General features: G+C 37.0%; 1 protein-coding gene across 15 annotated transcripts in view; it reads right to left on the bottom strand.

The window, feature by feature from the left end:
• Positions 1 to 19,220, bottom strand: part of MAGI2 (membrane associated guanylate kinase, WW and PDZ domain containing 2) — a 756,464-nt gene that overhangs the window by 510,265 nt on the left and 226,979 nt on the right. For all 15 annotated transcript variants that reach the window (XM_087764995.1, XM_087764994.1, XM_009462907.2 and 12 more), the window contains exon 2: positions 14,229 to 14,345. In XM_087764995.1, coding sequence (XP_087621121.1) covers positions 14,229 to 14,345 — 117 coding nt within the window. The remainder of the gene's footprint in view (positions 1 to 14,228; positions 14,346 to 19,220) is intronic.

Below are 19,220 nucleotides of genomic sequence, written 5' to 3'. Positions count from 1 at the left end.
ACTCAAGTCACTCGATGGGAGTATAAGAGGTGCATTTTTTGCTCAGAGCTTACTGTCTCTCCAAAACCATAATTATCTTAAAATTTAGCTTTTGTCCAGTGTTTGGTAACTGTTTATGAACACAGACATTTCCAAAGCACAGTAAAAGACCAGTTACTGTACTTTACGTTGCAGTCCATACCATAACGTGTCCTTAACGATGACATCAATGCTGTGAGCCTCAGGAAGCTCTTGCTCAAGTCAGGAAGACTTCTGCCTTTCTACAAGAGCATGATCTGGCCTCTGGCCATAATGCATTTAAACACACACCCTTAACAACCTCTCCATGTTTCCAAATTCAGTGAAAATTACCATTAGAAGGCTGCAGCGACTAATGAGCTGTAAGGAATTTATAAGGGGAGTTTTGCTTTTTAAAAATGACAGTGATATATGTGGTACATAAATGTTTAATGTCTTTTTACTGAGCTTTACCCATGACCTTGAAAGACAATGCTATAAGGGTTGCTCCTTCAGTACAAAACATTGCAACCTTATTTCTAGAATTTCAGTTAGAATCTTTAAATTTTGAAGTTATTGTTAGGTTCACTTGACCTAAAGTTACCAAAAGAAGATACATCATTGCCACAGAGTTATGGAAATGTTGGTATATATGCACACTGCTCACTGCATGAAACCCTCATTGAAAAATGACATCATCACTTCCAGGGTCTGTACTGAGCTAAAGGACAGAGCTGTGCTTCAGTTTCCCCCATGATGTGTCTGCATTTCAGGCCACTCTGTCTGATGGACAAAAAATACCAGGCACAAGGAGCAAAGACATTTGTTTTTAAAACAAACCCTTCTGCTTTATTTTTTCCATTTTCCTTTATGCTCCTCTTCTTTTAACGTTCCTTCTTTTGTAGAAGATAGAACTTAAATCTATAACCTTTTTTTAAAAAAACAAACCTTTAATCTTTATTCAGAATTCTCTTTTATGATGCTAATGGGGGATTATACAAGAACTAACATTTTCTTATGTTTATTATTGTTGCTCAAGTCTTCCACATTTAATAAAAGAGGGACAAAAAGAGACAGTATAATTGCATCTTGCAGAATCCTTCTCTTTTCTTTTAGATTTTACTGCTTTTTTTTCAAAACTTTTAAAAGAATTTCAATAAAATAGGAACTACTTAACAGAAATAAATTCTTTGAAGCATAGAAAGTGGATATTTTCCTCAACTTAGTAGGCAAAAAAAGCTCTTAGAAACACAGTGTCTCATGGACTTCAAATATTTTTTTGAGAAAATGGAAGCTAGTTGAAGCATGGTCACCACTAAATCCCTCAAATATCCTGGCCTTTCTTCCACTTCTTTTCCCCAGTTCGGAATGAACAGCTCTGATCCAGGCCAGAAATAATCTTGCATCTTACTCAGAAGAGTCTGAAAAGTAAAAATCTCTACAAAAGCCCACCAGACGTATCAGAGTTGGGAGATGTAAATTGAGGATAATGACAGGAAAGAACAGGAGTAATTAAATGCTCTCTTTTTGTGAAGATGATGAAAGGAAGGATTTTTCTCCAAAATTCGTCGCTCTTTTCCAGGACATGGCATTATAAAATACAAAACCAGAATGACAACTATTCTCTGACAGCTTTAAAATCCAGATTACTAAATTGTTTCTAGCTCTAATTGCCATGTTTTTGAGTCAGTACAATTTTAACTGTGTATTTAAATAGTAGTGAGCTGGTGCCCAAATCTTGACACCAGTACAGATGCATTTGCATTGCAGATAAAAGTGACTGATGATCTCATGGCAATTTTTGAAGCACTACAGGAAATTATCATTATTTTTGAGGCACACAAACATAAACTAAAGATTAGATAATATATATTACAGCTAACCTCATTCTACATGATGCACAGGGGAAAAAAAACCTGCCCCATAGCCTTTGGTAATCAATGGGGAACTCTACGTTATTTCACATATTCCTTGAATGAAACCCTGAATAGTAAAATGATTCACTACTCAGCTGTACATTTCACCATCTCCTCACAGGACTTAGAAGGAAAGAAGAGAAAGAGAGAAATATGAAACCCGCCTGATTTTTATCCTATCATTGAGAAGCAGCCTCACTAGATTATCTTGAGGACATAAACCCTGAGGTATATTTGGGAAAGAGCCTTGCTTATTGTATGAACTAGACTTACAACGTTCCACCACCTAAGCATTAACTTTGGTGTAAGCCACCTTCTCCAACCTGTGTAAAACCTACAGCCTCAAGTCATAAGATTCCTTTCCCTGCCCAGTTGCTGAAGGCTTGGAGTCAGACACCAAACCACCAGCTTGCTGAGCGAGGAGTCAGCCAGAGTTTAGTACTACGGAGTCAACAACACGGGGTGTTTCTCTCTTCTCTCCACCAGCAATGTTTTCAAACAAAAGCAATGACTCCTACCTTGCTTTGTCTGGTACCTGATTTATTTTATGTGAACATCTAGAAAACATACTCCTCGGGCAACCCAAATGTTTACCTTAATAGAATCAATCCTGACATGAGCTAGGACATTCACATGAGTGCCCAGACCAATGTTATAGGTGCTTCAGTACTGGTACTGATGAAAACTTAAGCAACTAAGAATTTTATCTCTCTGTAAAGTTAGATGGCAAAACAACATGGATTTTAATGACCACAGATCTAGACAAGAACCAAAAGTCTACCTAAACCTACCTATGTCCCTCTGTGGTTCTAACCCTGAGGTCCTTTACATTGCTATGGAAATATAAAGTGGAATATGAATAAGAATGACGACTTCAGGCACATATAGCAGGTTTTGACATACAAGCAACTACCTCTTATTTCATTCTGTTCAGACACATGAAAACTTGGCACTGTAAGCTGGATGTACTACCCAGATGTTGTTTTAGGTGCAACAATACTAGCTTCTTCACAGCAGTATTATGGTAGCGTTGGCCACTAAGCGAATTTGATGTGCCAACTCAGACACCATTGAAGAATTTGAATGCTTTTAACCTATTTTTAATTTACTCTAACACCTCCTAAATTTCAGTAGTGTATTAGCATCATCTTCTTTAATCAAAGATTTTCTTTTTTGCCTCTAGTTCAAAAATAGTTTTTGATTTTTTTAATTTTCATCTGAAAAATGTAGTCGCAAGCCATGTTATTCTAAGTTATTCTGATCAGATAACACTACAAGATGAAATTAACGTCCAAAATATAATCTTCTGCTTTACACTTCTTAAATCATACAAAGCTATTCATAGCAAGAAAATAAGAATGATTAAGTACTCATGTTGACAATATATAGGTACATGGGTTTAATGAGGAATGATCAAATGTGCACTCCACAGATCTGGTATAGTCAAGTACATTCCAATTAGTGCAAGACTAATTCTTTGCCAAAAGCTGTAAAATAACTGGAAGAGCCTCAGTCTGCCCATAATGCATTAGATTACCTGCACGCATATGCATGAAATGATTCTGCCATCTTTTGCAAATAAATTGTTTGTATTCAGACATGAAAAATAGAAACAGAGTATGCAGCCAGCTGGGCCTCATCAGCTGCAATTGAGCAAAGCATGGGGCAACCAGGAGAAGCTGCACAATGATGGCAGACTGAGGGGCTTTGCACAAAATTTTGCTAACTTTTGGGGCTTTGCACCAACTTTGCACAACTTGAGGCTTTGCACCAATTTGTGCTAAGTTTTGTATATTGCAACTATTAACTAAGAATGTCAACAACTGTATAGTAGCACCGTATAGGGATGCATTCCTGATATCCTCTTTTTCCTAGTCGCTCCCTGTGGCAGGGCAGAAGAGGGAAAGCTTTTTTATTATATGAGACTGCACAGAACAGAACAGCTACACAGAGATTTACAGAGGATTTGCATGGATAGAATGAAAAAGCAGTAGCCCAGCTCTTCACTGCATGCGGTATCCAAAACAGTGAAGGAAAAAGAGCTGCTACACCAGCAATGCAAGGCCAGTCAGGAAATGTAGGTAGTGCTGATAACCTTCCACAAGCAAACAGAATTTGCAGAGGCTCAGAATCACTCGACATTTGATGTATTTTAGTGGAAGGCAATGCAGAACATCTCTAAAGGAACATGAGATTGTTTACAGATGCTGCTACTACTACCAGGAAACCTTGTGTAAAAACAGCTTCTGAAAGGAAATCTTGCAAAATCACCATTCTGAATGCCACCATTGTTTACATTTTTCAATGAATTAAAGGTCATTAAATGACAGGCTATTCTCTGGATTCTAAGAGCTCTTCAAGGAGTACAGTGCAATGTGCATTTGCCAATTAAATTGTGTCCTGTGAAACAAGTGAATTGTATCAGGACAGAGCTCTACCGCATAATTCCTGACACACCTGTGATCAAACTTTCCAGGAAATGCTCCACAACTACTGCAGAGAAAAAAAAAAGGGATTCTGTTTTTGCAAGAAGGGATAGGGTGCTTTCGATTTAGAGCTTGAAAAAAATTGACATTTCTGTGTTTCTCTAAGATTAACAAATACCAAACAACAGGTCAAGCATCCAGTCAAGTCAGTACCAATATGAGTTGAAGAACTCATACCAGTACCAATATGAGTTGAAAAAGAAAGCTTATCAGTCAATCAAAAACGGGAATAAAAAAATACATATGACTTGAAATGAGCAGTGGTGTGCTTTTTCTCATTAGCAAAAGGCCACTAGAACGCAGGTAGAGATTGCGCCATCAGCAGCCTAGAGTGAATTTCATTCTTTCCTATCTATAAAATGATCCGCTATTTTTGTGAACAATGTGAAAATATCTTAGCAACATATCACATGTAACACTGATTATTTTCAACAAACATACAAAGGAAATACTTAGATAAAATAATGGCACATGTAATTTATTATTATAAAATTTAATACTAAAAATATCTAATCTCTAACTGGATAGCATAGTTTTCTAGACCCTTTTATGTATGTCCATGCCAATCTTTTAAAATTCAAAGACAAGAATTTTAAAGCTGAAATTACAAAACTGTTCTGCATTTAAATCCAGATAGCTGCTTTAATTTGAAATACAATCTGGAACCTCTGCACTATTATAATTTTTTTTTTTAAACCAAAATATATTTCTACCATCTCCATAGTAAGAACATTTCCCTATTCAGAATCATTGAAATAAATTTGACAGAATGATTTGAATAATCTGTATTAGATTGATAGCTAGTCAAGAGGTTGATGTGTTAATAACAGTAATACATTGGAAAAAAGAAAAGTGCATTGGGTAGAATCAAAACCTGGAGATACAGCAGAAATATAAAGTTGTGACAAACTGTCATGGGACAAAAACAGGACAGTGGTACCCTCAGGACAAAGGGAAATAAAAAGGAAAGGACTTACAGAAAAGTTTTCCTCATAACAGTTTTCCACCAGTAGATTATAAATTTATCTCATCCCTACTGGTGAAACCAAAGCTTTATTCACTCTTCAGGTGTTAAAAAGCACCTCTTTAATCTTCATTCTCTATTTTTTTCCTCAAAAGGATTTTTTCTAGCTAGGCTACATTTGAATCTAAAACGTGGTGCCACTAGAGGCACTAGTCCATTGACCTTGGCTTGCCACGCACAGAAGGTTTGAAATTCTTTCTCTTTTCATAAGACCCAGAAAATATGAGGGGTACCTTGATCTGTAAAGGTGGGGGCATGACAAAAATCTCAAAGCTTGAAAAAGAAGCTTTAAAGTAGTCTCATTAATGCAATGTAGATGTGACCTTTTTAAAGGAAGGGAGCAGCGGCACAGAGCATGGTGTCCAAACAAATCAGCAAGGAACTGGGCTCCAGTTAGTTTGAGGAGGCTACTGAACTGCAGGTACATTTCAGAGACATAGATGTGAGCAGTCTGGTTATTTGGTGAACCCGAACTAGGCCAACTGCTTAACAATATGCACCAGATGATCTATTCACAAGGAAGTCCATCCTCACTACCACTGATTTTCTTTTGTTATGATTATAGAAAGAAGCCCCAGAAGAGAAAAACAAAAGCACATCCTGCCAAAATTGATACTGGACCTTTTTATTCAATGATGCAAATATGGATTTAGTAGCTTAATTTGGGCATCCAATTCTGAATATCGATTCTGTTACGCAACTGCTTTTCTTGCTCTTGTCCTGAAATTCTAAGAGCAGCTGTTGGTGCTCCATGCTCACTGTTCAGTTGTTCTTCAGATGAAAATCACCAAGTAAAGTAGAGATTATCCACTGTCTCTGACAGTTTATCTTCTACAGACTGAGACAAGACAGAGTGAATTAAGAATGAATTTTAAAAAGAAAAAAGGCTTTAAATGATACTAAGAAAGACAACAAAGCCAAAGGTCATTCAAAGACATGAAAAGTTCCAAAATTAAGAAGCTTTTTGAGGCAATTTCAGTCCAAGCAGTTCTGACATTCCCAGGTGAACTGCATTACTCATGCTTTATCACAAAACTTGTACAATCTGGCAAGTGCTTCTGCCTTTACATAAAGTACCTCAGTTTCCCTCAAGAAAAAAAAAACCAACAAATTTTTTTAACTTATTTATTATATGGCTGAATTTATCTAGAGGGTATATTTTAAAATCTCTTAATATTACGGATGCAATTCAAACATATCACGTAGTAAATTAAAAATGGTTTAGAAATCATAGGAATGTTTACATTCAATAATGCTGCAACTTGTGTTAATCATATTTGTAATTTTCATAATTTCAAAGATAGCTCTGTTATTTCATGAAAAAGGTCAATAGCACATCTAAGACCTTCAGGCTGGAAAAGCCTACTGTCATAGGGCGATATAGTCACTACCCAAACTTCAAGCTGCTTTAGGCAAGTTGAGAGCTATGACTTGTACTTGTAAAAGAAGTTAATTGTGGCCTCTTCTACTATTTGCTGTTCTTGTTCTGCAGAGATAAGGTACTTTATCAGATTTATGCTATTGCCCCTCTAGTTTCCTGCTAGCTCTCAAGTAATCAATAAGATTAGTGCTATCATCAAAATTCATTTAAAACTGTCACTATCCTTTATTCTTTTGGTATCACGTGAATTAGAAAACTCATTTTGCAATACTAGAAAGACTCCTCAAAGTTCAATGAAAAATGGATCAAGTCTTGGGGGCAATCAGCACAAATGTTGTAACTAAACTTCTCATCTGGCGTTATGCATGTGTTAGATCACATAAATAATTACAGACAGATATGATTAGCAACCCAGGCTGCTTGCCAGAGACATTAGTCTTTAAATCACATGCTGGTTAACATTACTTAAGGAAGATAGGTGATATTCTTTTGTAGGAAAACTGCTTAAAAAGGGGTACAATTTCAGAACTTTTTCTTGCTTTTTTTCACTGCAAAACCTTCTAGTGACTTTAATGGTATTATCTCTCCAGTTGGCAGTGCATCAGATTACCTGTTATACAAGTAATTTATATTGGCACTGAAGTATTAAAAAAAAAATTACTTATTTTGGATTATTTGATTTTGAAAATGGGAAAGAAAAGCACAGTGTTTAAGGGAGGGAATAAAGGAGTGGAAAGAATGGGAGTAGGGGGCAGAATTAGCAGTCTCCCTTTCTTGTAAATGTGATCTGGATCTCAGAGAAGCACAAGCTGTTGTAACTATACAGCCTATGAAATCATCCTAATGTCTTCATACAATCTTTTATGGGACATTTGAGCTACTAGGATTCAGAGAAACAGGTCAGCGTATCGTATGCATTTCCAGGAGCTAATTAGGAATATCACACGTAGCAGTGGAAAAGAAAGCAAGGTCCACAGGCACCAGTTTAACCAACACTCCACCTCATGCAAGTCAACTCGGGCACTGTCTGTGCTGTGGGTTTATTTGCCAACTGTTCTTTGCCTCTTCTATTTAGGCTGTCAGTTATTTGAAGCAGTGACCTCCTCATCATCTTCTGGTACACATGGCTGTGCTGCATATAGCACAGTGGGGCCCTCATCTCATGTAATTACCTGATTTGGTTTAATTTTGCTTGAGATACAAAAAGAGCTGAATACGCTTGCCAATGATTCTGCTTTAAGTACACCTTGGAGGTGTGCTCCATTAGATACACAACAAGAACATTTCCCTAGAGCTCTGCATTGCTCTATTCTGAGCCATCAAAGTCAAGTCTAAGCAATAACTAACACTTGTCTGAAAGAATAAAGTAGTCATTAAAGTTAGGTACTGTTATTTCCAGTGATGCGGACATTTCTTGGCAGTACGGTGTGCTAAGCACAGGTTATTTTATCCTAAGAATAGTTTCATGACATCAACTGGCAGATCTTTTAACTGACAATATCTGTACTTTCTAGTTTGTTTCTTTTAAGAACAAAGCTGTGCACTGAATTTGCACTCTTGAAAGATATTTTTGACACTGAACAAACTTATAAGAAAAATGGATGAAACCACTGGCAAGTCTTTTTCACACATTCCTCTTTGAATGTTCTTGGCTATATAATTTTTACAAGAGGGATAAAGTATTTTACAAATGGAATTTGAAAGGCCTCATATTTGTCCAAACACAGATTGGTCAAGTATATCTTACATCCTTATTCAGAGCAGCAGAACTACACACACGGAGCTTCTGAATGGTATGTACCCTCACCCAGTATATATTTATTTCCCACTGGACTTCTGCCACTCTTTCCTCACCTTTAAATTCAGAAACTTCAGGTGAAAACCTGGGTATGTAATTGGAATTTCCTTCAGTATTTACTCAGTATTGTCATTCCCTTGTTATAATGACTAATATAAAAGGTATTAGAATTAACACAAACTGCTGTTCTATGGTAATGCCTATCAGGTCCAACGCCAGGCAGGAGAGGAAAGTCTCATGATAACTCGGTATATACACACTCACAGGTGCCTTACTTCTGATTGGTACCTGTGAAGAAGAATGAATAACTATGGTCTCCTGATGTAATACACCTCTCTGCCAGAGGGAAAGGCCCTGATTGTTTTGGAAATGGAGATTTCTCCAGGGCTGAAAGTGTGGAGTGAATTCCCCTGAGGCTGTGTCCTCACCACCCTGCAGCATTTTCTGCTTCAAGTAGAAACACATTTTATTGACTCCAGTATCTCAAAAAAAAAAAAACCACCACCAAAAAACCCCCCAAAAACCCCCCCCAAAAACACCCCCCCAAAAACACCCCCAAAGCTAATGGCACTTACCTTTGCCATATATGACTAAAAAAAGCAAGTCCAGCAAAAAAAGAAAATCACTGAATACACTTTCTCTTCTGGGAAGAGGACTAGACAATAAACAAAAGCACTTTGTAATATATGAGACTTCAACAGTACATAGACAATACTGCAGCATGTAGGTTAAATATATTTATACATAGACCAGATTATACTAGAATAGAACAAAACCAGGTTTGAAAATGAGGCTCTTATTTAAAGTTGCTCAGAATGACCCAAGAATCTAATTATTCACAGAAGATGGATAAAAATAAGAAATCACATCAGAAAGGAAGGATGTTATTAAGTGTTCACAGATTTCACATTTGCAGTTTAGTGTGTTACCTATATTCACCTAACACAGAGCAATCATAACACCAATAGGCAAACTAAGCAAAAGAAGGAATTACTATCACTATTTCATATGTGGGGAACTATAGCACATAACGACTGCATTTCTTGCCTGTGGTCACTCACATATAGTATGTGGTTGAGTCACAGACTGAACCTTTTTTCCTATGTTGCTGACAAATGTCTTAAATAAACCATCCTTCCTCCAAGTCTTCTGCTCATAGTAGTACTGCATTATCCAGTGCAATAAGCCTGAGCCACACATCCAGTCCTCTCCCTTCTTCCATCATTGTTGTTTTTCCAAATGCAAACACTAGGAAGGAAACTTCCTCATCCCCATGACTTTTTTGTTGGTGTTTATTTATTTTTAAATTATTTCACATTGTCACTTCTGATACGTGGCCAGTGGAAGATACACTACCGGGCTGCATCCTCCAGTGGTGTAAATCAGTGCAGTGGGACAGAGTAATTCACCTGAGCTACTGTCAATCTGAGGTTATATCCCAGGGGATATGAACAGGAATCTCTTCAAATTAATGGATGACGTTTTACTTCTATGAATCACCTTGTCATTGTTTGACTTTTTTCAATGCTGTTTAATCACAGTGTCTTCCACTATCACTTCATATTCCGTGTCTGGGAACGATGCATACAGACTCTATTTTCAACCACAGCTCCACTACTTTGCCAGTTCTTAAAGAAATAGAATTTGCAATTGCTTGGAAGGACATATCAAAGGAGACAGGTCTGACCATGACTGTCACTATCAAAACTGCTTTCCTGTCACGTACTCTCCCCAAAGCTTTATTCTTGCAATGACATAAACTTAGAGCTATCTCTTCTCACATTAGTGAAGGCTGGAAAGCTGCTTGCCCACATGGCAACTGCAGTTTGCCGACAGCACTACCAAACACAAGGTGCAGCATGACTAATTTGTTGTCTGCCTATAGCATTCACAGTCCTCGATGCGTTTCATTGCCTTTCTCCAGATCCCTGGACTTGGACAGAGAGTGTCAGATACTGCTTACCTGTGTTTAACAACTACCACTTCTTACCGTGGCTATTTTTCTGTATTGTAGGACAACCTCAACGGTTAGTGCTCCTAAATAACTTCAGGAATAAGTTTAGGGTATGAGAACTATGCTAAAAACCCATACAACAGAAAAAGAGGAAGAAAATGCATGAGACAAACTTCAGTCAGGTCTTCTGAACTTGGAGACCTGTGAACCTTTCTTTCCCCAAAACTGCATTTTGTCATTTTTTGTTTTCCTCTGAGGTGCTCAGCATATTTCTCATCTGTATTACTTCTGGTTTCCCAGCACCTGAAGTCCAGTCCTGCTGCTTGCATTAAAACAAGACCTGAGCCCTAACAGAAGGCCACTGCCCAGTCCTTCTAAAGAGTGCATATTTTCTTTTATATTATTCGCCATACTGTATCTTTAAAGAAGTTGCAGTTTCTTGACCTTGTCTGTTGAAAGCTTTATTGCTTTCTAACTCAGCTTCAAATTAACAGAACTTTTTCTTCATTTTCTTATTTATGTATCAGTTTCATTACTGCTGTCACACAGCTCTGGGGACAGAGCTAGTTAACGGCTGCATCTCGACTGCTGCAAATACAATCGCATGTTCCGCCCTGGGATATATGCGTGTAATTCCTGTTGACAATGCAGTGAAAATCAATTTCATATGGCACTGAGAACTGCAACCACTTATGGAAGGCAGTATTTGACTCTTAGGGTTACACGGTCATTTCTAATTTGGCAGAAAGCGGCATTGCATCATTAAAAATAGAGAAATGCGAGGATCACAAACCCAGCCGATTCATCCCATCCAGAGGGCAGGATTGATCCATTATCCTCATGTCATGCTTTTCTGGCCCATCCATCCTTTGGTGCACACAGGGATGTACACTTGTATAACGTACAATTCGTATTCTTATCCAATAAATACTGGCTTGCCTGTTCTAACTACACTTGGCTTATCTTGATTTAAAACATGTATGGATTTAATTCTCTGCTTCCTAGTTTCACAGAGAATACTCACTCAATTCATGTAAGTGAAAGATGTCTTAGTCTGACCTGGAAGGCTGAGAAACCAGTGGTCATGCCCACTGCACTGCTAGGGCCAGTGCTGTCAGTCTGAACAAAAAGCAAAGAACGGTAAAAACTCAAGGTCAAGGACTCTCTTATAAAGGTTCTCCTGGTTTCACTGGCAATTATACCTCTATAACTGATGAAAGATTGTAGGTGCATTTTTAAAGGGAAAAGGCTGCCACCTATTTTTCAGATTTTTTTTCTCTTTATGTTACAACCTTGTCATTGGAAATAAAGGCTATGTTGAATGCAGTTGGCTTTCTCCATTTCTCTGCACAAGAATTTGACCAAATTGAGTGCTGCTTTTGCTGTGTTGGCATCCATTGCAAGATTTGTTATAAGTACATGGTTAGTCTGTACTCATTAAGTAAACTTGTGGGCAATGGAATAGTGAATTAAATATTGCCACTGCATACTAAAGAAATGTCCCTACCAGTTGTAAAGTACACTGGACAGCTAACCATTACTCTTAGCCTACATACAGAGTTTAAAAAAAACCCAAAACCTGCACAAAACAGGAAATTTTGAATACCAGCACCCTTGAAAAGTAAGTTCATGATTCAAAAATTAGTTAAGTTATATGAAAAAAAAGAAAACAGTTGAGAACATTTTCTCTCCTAAAATTGCATTAGAAAAGATTCGGCTCAATTATGATTGAGGGGAAATCTGAGTTGCAATCTGTGCCATGGTGTCCTTTTCATTTACCTGATTATGGAAACTTCTTTAGCTAACCACATATTACCCTGTCTGCATTTGTTAATTTCTTTATTTTAAAACACCCACATTTCAGGAAGGCTACTTTCATAGGATTTTCAAGAAAATTTCAAAGAAAATATGCCACTCAGGCACTATTTTTTTCTATTTTTTCTACCACCACTATTAAAGAGAGTCTTCCACTCTGTCCAATAACAAGCCTGCTTACCTAGCAATTCAGCAGCTGTCATCTGCAACACTATACTATTTTTCAAAGTCTGGTTCTTAGTTAAAGCTGCTCAATATGTAATAGAATAATGACCTAAGAATCTAACCACATAAAATGACACAGAAGGTGGACAAGTCACAGCAGAAAGGAAAGGTAATGTTAAGTGCTTATAGGTTCCAAATTGTGGTCTTTGTGGTTGTAGTGCTACTTTTTGCATGATAAATTTCCTTCTGTGAGTACTGTACTCACTTGACAAATGAGAACAGTTTATTATTGCTTTGATTAAAAGCAAAACAAAACCAAAAACTACTCATCATGCCCATACTGCCAACAGGCAGTATCTGTTACATGTGTGCAGTAGTTGCAATATTCTTGGGCTTGCTTTCTTTTTAATCTGGATCTCCATCATTAACGAGCACCAGACATCCTAAGAAGTGGGATTTAATCTCAAAAGATCTTTGTACTTGCATTTGCACTTCAGCTGTGATATTTCTCAGCACCTTCAGACAAACCTAATTCATCATAAATCTCACATAAATGTAATAGTTTTGATTTTCTGCACACATGTAATAATTTTTTTAATGTTTTTCTCCACCCTCCTTTCTAATCAGGGATGAATGTGACTCCTGAAATGGAGACTTTATATGTATTTACCTTCAGGTTCCAAAAGAAAAGGGAAATGCTTGTGCATCTTTTTTTTTGGTGGAGCTTTTCAAAGCTCCATTCTTTAATGTAATGAAAGAAAAAAACAGTACAGTAGGGTTCAAAACAACACAGCTTTCACAGATCATCCACTCATTACCATATAAATAGCACAGTCACTTTACTCAGCATACATTCCTCTGCCTATCATTCCAGTGTCAAGCCTGCAAGTTCAAAGGTGCACCCTTTTTTTGCCAAAACCAGAAGCTCTATTTTTTTGTCTACTAAGCAATTATTTTATGAGGGAAGAATAATGGAACTTGAGTCCATTTTAAATTATATATTGTCTGTCAGCCAAGTAGATCTGTTCTGAAAGGCATGGTCCTGACATTCAGACACGGCTTATGTTACTCTGCTTAATTTCATGTCTACTGCAGAAATAGGCGAATAATGTCAATAGCTACAAAAATTATTTTAGAGGTTTCAGAGTATTTCAGATATAGATACCATTGACTTATGCGACAACAAAAGAACACATATGCAAGACGATATGAACTTTCGTTGCCACGCCTGCTGCACCAAACAACAAAATTTCCTAGTTTATGTGTTTTCTCTGTTGCACTATTGCATTCTAAACCCCATGGCATTATTATGTAAAGTATAATACTGTGAAATACAAGGCAGATCAAAGTCTCTCTGCTGGACATCAATTTAACCAGCCCAGAAAAGTGCTTTTTTCTTTTAATTTGTTCTTTTTAAAACTGCAGAAGAAAAAGATTATTATTCTAGAGCCACAGTTTATGAGAACTACAACTTTGAAAACACCATGCAGCTTCAGAAATTAATTCAGCATTAGACAGTTCAGTTTCTCCATAATAACACGGAAGACATGAACCAAGCCACAAATCTATTTACAGGAAGACTGCTTCATCTACAGTCCCCTTCTTCACACCTTGCAACTGGCCTCAGCAGCATTAATTCAGATAGTCTGTTGCCACTAAGAAAACAGATTTGTTCATCTCCACCCTACTCACATGGCACTGTGCGGAGGTAGAGATTGTCTCTTATGATCTGCTGGAGCTCGTGGTCTACCGAACCTTTCTGGAACCGTAAATTGAGGTAGTGACGAAGGTCCTTATCAACAATGCCTCCTGTCAAGGAAAAGACAAATGAAAGCATGATTTTAAAATATATTGCTTTGATGGAAGCAATGAATCACTTTTAAAGTCTCAGTTGCTCATTTTCCTTCATGTTTCTGTCACAATGGATGACAGAAGCACAAAGAGCTTTCTGGTTAAGGCATGCAGTTAGTATAATATTACTCAGTACCAATAATTGTAAAGGTTACAACAGTTAAGGAGAACTAACTGGCTAAATCTGTACAGTTCAGAAAATACATATAGGATTATAGACAGAGCTGTCAATTTTTTTTTTTTGCACAAACTGGAACACATTGTTATTATATAACTACCTAAATATATATCTAAATAATACATTATTAGGTATTATGTTCCCCATGACCTTGTACCAATTTCCCACCTGCTTATTAAACCAAAAAATCTTCGTTCAAAATGTCTCTGTAATGTTCAGTGTTTTCAGTCCAAGTATAACCAGAATAAAATGCAGCTGTACGTAATGATCATATAAATATAAATATTACATAAATATCTTTTGTGTTATTTATTTCTAATAACACTTACATCTGAAAAAGATACTATAGCAAATGAGGGTACATATTTTATTTCCACCACTGAAAAGAGCCATTAGTAATAAAACATCTCAGCATAACACTGCAAATGTAGAAAAAAACTGAGTTAAAAAAACTGTATTTGCCCTTTTACTATAACTTTAGGACAAAACAACTTAAAGTATTGTTTAGCCACTGACTGGTGTATCATGTTCCACTATTAAAGGCATACCTATAAATCTAACCCAACATGACTAATAAATGGTTCCCAATATAGTTCCTCTCCATTTCTTTTAACCTGGGGTATGGATCATGTTTATAATTATGGAAAGAAGTCCATAAATAACTGTATTTCTTCCTTCTCTGAAATTCTGACATAAGAAAAATACATAAAATCATTACTATACTGAGTTCTGACATAAATTCCTGAGATGAAGAAAAATTGCAAGCAGATAGATCCCTAACTTGTTGCTTCACACATTCGACCTTAAAATGTTTTTTCAAATGGCATTTGCTACTGAACCCTCTGTGAAAAGCCTTATTGACTTGGACTATATAAAGATTTTCTTCTAAAAGGGAACAAATAACATTCCTACCTAATTATTTGAAAGTCACTGCAGAGGACAAATGGCTATAAATAAAAATATATTTCTCCTTACAGCTATTCCTATTTATCTGCCAATTACAAGTCCATAATCTTATTATTGCTGCTATTTATCAATAACTTCAAAACCTTTTGTTCCAAGTTTATAAAAAGCTTATAGATAACTTCTGTCATCTTTAGCTAAAGGGAAAAAAAACCAGCAGACAAAAAAAAAAAAAAAAAAAAAAGCCCCAACTCAAAACAGACACAAAGAAATACCTGTGTGCCCGGTTCCCAGAGGCTGAGAACTTCCATACAGATCGTTGTTATTCCAGGATCCCAGCTGAGCCACTTAGTCTACTACTTTGGTACCACTAACCCTGTTTCTAGCAATGGGGTCTGTTTGCAGATGAGCTCATCCTTACTCCTGCTAATTTCTTATAAGATTTCAGAGGAGGCAAGGGCTAGAGGAGGCTGCAGAGAGATGCTCTGCTCCTGATTGGAATCAGCTGTTCTTTCTGATCGGCTGCAGAGAGTAAAGGTCCTGCAGCTCTTGCTCTTCTCGCTCTAATATACAGAACATGCCCAGTGATGCAGATGCTTTCTGGCAGCCTGAGAAAATGCCAGCTCGAGAACAACAGCTGTAGCCTGCCCACTGACATAAACCTGAATCATTCAACTTATGACATAAGTAAGTTTCTGAACCTACACAGATTTCTGACCCTCAAAGTGCATTTTTTATTTACAGCCTTTTGCTTCAAACACAGCCATTAACTTCACCATGTGTTAACGAATACACTAAAACCTCCTAAGCACTTCATAAAAAGAGTCATGATATTTTTGGCAAACTGCATATTCCAAACTGGAGTAAAAAAATGTATATTTACAAGAAGAGATACCTAAAGCCTTGTATTTGTTACATACAGATTCAAAAGCAAAAGTCTGTAACAGAAATAAAACCTGTACGTGTACAAACATAAGGGAAACATATTAATTTTTTCTTAATATCTGAGTATATACTGTAACATTAGGAAAGTCTATTTTAAAAAGCAGCCAGATGACCTACAGACAGCACATGTACAATTGACAAATTTCCCTCTTCAAAAGTCATTCTGTTTTCTGACCTAAATGATGTTTTCCAATTCTTTGGGCATAAGGTACTTTTTTTTTTAATCTGGTATAACAATGATTGTATATGCTGGCAAGTGTAAAAAACAAAATAGTTCAAGAGTCCTGAAAAGAAGATGCAATATTTTTAATTCATCCTTCCAATTGTCATTCTTCTGCCTTTCTCCCCTGAAAGATTTGCTGTTTTACCTGATGCTTATCAAAAGCACACTTGACTCCAGATGTGCTTTCCAGGTATTTATAATACCTCAGCTTTTGAACAGCCTGATCCTTTTAAAGTGCAAGCAGAACAAAATCTTGAGTGTGCTAGTATGGGGCCATAAGACTTTTTGCAAGAAACTTTTTGCAAGCAGTGAATTAGATCTTGTGTTACAGACTATATAAATGAAGAATAATGTAAGTAATAATAATAGGACTATGTCCTCCAAAAGGCTGAAATAAGAGACAGAAAATATTATCATTTGGTTTACTTCGGAGGGAAAAAAGAAACTTAGTGACATTGTCAATATGTTCATGAAAAGAGAAGGAGTCAGAGAGAAACTGTTTTTACAGGCAGTAACAATACTCTGCTATTTAGTGGTCCCGTCCAACCCAGTTAGACAAGTGTCCAGTGCTTGGTTTCTATAAAATTCAACTTTCCATTATTTTCTCTTTTTGCAGCATGTTGAAATGGAGATGTTGAAAAATTCCTGACATGAACCTAACACCCTAGTTTTCTATTATTCCCAGCCAGCCCACAGCGGAGGACCTCGGAACGATGCTCAGGGGCCGCCGGTGCCTGTCCCACCGTACCACCAGCCCCACCGCAGCTGCACAGCAGCTCACGAGGAGGAGCTCAGAGAGAAGGAGCTCATGAAGGCCACATCCTGCTCACCGTGCCTGACAGCGAAAGGAAGACCTGTTGGGTGTCAGAGGTGTTATACAGCAGAAGCTTTAGAAATCCAACCCAGAGAACATAATTAAAAATGTTCTTTGGCCACTGCCACAGGAGGAGGGTGACAACTGTGCAACAGAGCATGCACTGGCTTGCAGCCATGAAGGACTTGTTTTTTTTTTTTCCTGGCTTGAGGCCTACACCGTGTTTCAGTTTCATTTCACTCCAATGAATCCCATTGCTTTGCTAGCTGGGAAATATAGAACATTAAATACTTCCAGTAATGATCTCTTGCATAATGTATATCTGGTTTAGGTACAGCTACCAATCATGATGGCAAACTCAGAACCATGACTGAATTTGATTCCACAGATTATAAAATTAGATACACTTGGCTGAACTAAAAAATGCTCTGTTTGCATGTTTTACTTACGAATTTAATGAGCAAAGGTATATATTTTTACAATGTTTTAATATATTTCTGTCAGATTTCCTTCCCTTCTCAAAATCTAGTAGCAAAGCCCAATCAGAAAAGAAATGCAATGAAGAACACACATATAAAAGGGTATTGAATAGTTTGTAGCTCATTAAAAGATTCAAAACTGAAAATGATAATTGCCATTTCTGAGAAAATGACAGGGACAAAGGTTGATAATTTTCTCTAGCCCTACATATTGTAAGTAGGTTTTTTGTAACTTGCTATTTGGTAACTCACCGATGCTGCAGCTGGAGTCTATTCTTGTATTTTATTTTTCAGTGAAGGACTACTTGCAAAACACAAACATCCTTCTTCTTGTTCCCACAATGTTAGCTTTAAATAATTTATTTCTTACTCTTAACACAATTTTTATCATTATAACTTCTCAATAAACATTTCTGAGTATTCACCCATTAGTATTTTCCCATCTTGTATCATAACCTTTCAATGAACTGACTTTCCAAAATCTGGTGCGGTATATAATTTGTTTTTTAACAGTATAATCAATTGCAACTCACCCAAGAATAATTTGCCTTAGATGCTTTATTTGCTGGGATTAAAATTTAAAAGATTTCAATTTCCCTGTGTTCTATAAATACTCCTGGTTAGAAAAATCTATGAGTAAGCAAGACTCTTAAATCTAGATTTGCATCTGTACATGACCTGTGTCTGAGAAAAACAAAGGAAATATCTTAGGATCTGGACCTGTGAAAAGAGACAAGCTCATAAACTTTTAGTATATACCTCCCCTCTTCTACTGCCCTACTTGCATCAATCTATGTCTCCCCTTGTTTTCAACAAGCTCCCACTTCTGACTGAAATATAAGACATATTTGTTGAAGTCAAATGCTTTGGCTGGACAGGCTTTCACCAGCTTTGGTACAACTATTCTACTGGACAGTCTCACCCCAAATATTTACTCAGGTGCCACCTGGAGCTTTATATTAATACTATCGTATGCCTCCATGGACATCTGACAATAGCTCAAGTTTCTTCTGCACGTCTTCTGTAAAAGACATGCAATTTGGTGCATGCCAAACTAATTTCTCTGCTGATGAGATAAAAAAGTCTTGCCCATGAAAGTGGCTGCAAGAATTTTTTTTGTGACTGTCTCCGGGATCTACCAAGAAAATCATAGCCATCATAAATAAAAAGCTGCATATATGGTTTAATTGCTCATTACTGAATATTTTTGGAAATGGTCCAGTAAGAATTCAGAATACTTGAAACTACCATATACAACCCCTCTCAGTCATCCCCATCAGTTCAGTGACAC

The sequence above is a fragment of the Nipponia nippon genome, unplaced genomic scaffold, assembly GCF_047370975.1.
Source record: "Nipponia nippon isolate SJK-2023a ecotype South Korea unplaced genomic scaffold, ASM4737097v1 scaffold_3, whole genome shotgun sequence".
NCBI classification, from domain to species: Eukaryota; Metazoa; Chordata; class Aves; order Pelecaniformes; family Threskiornithidae; genus Nipponia; species Nipponia nippon.
This window is presented reverse-complemented; position numbering and strand designations above follow the sequence as displayed.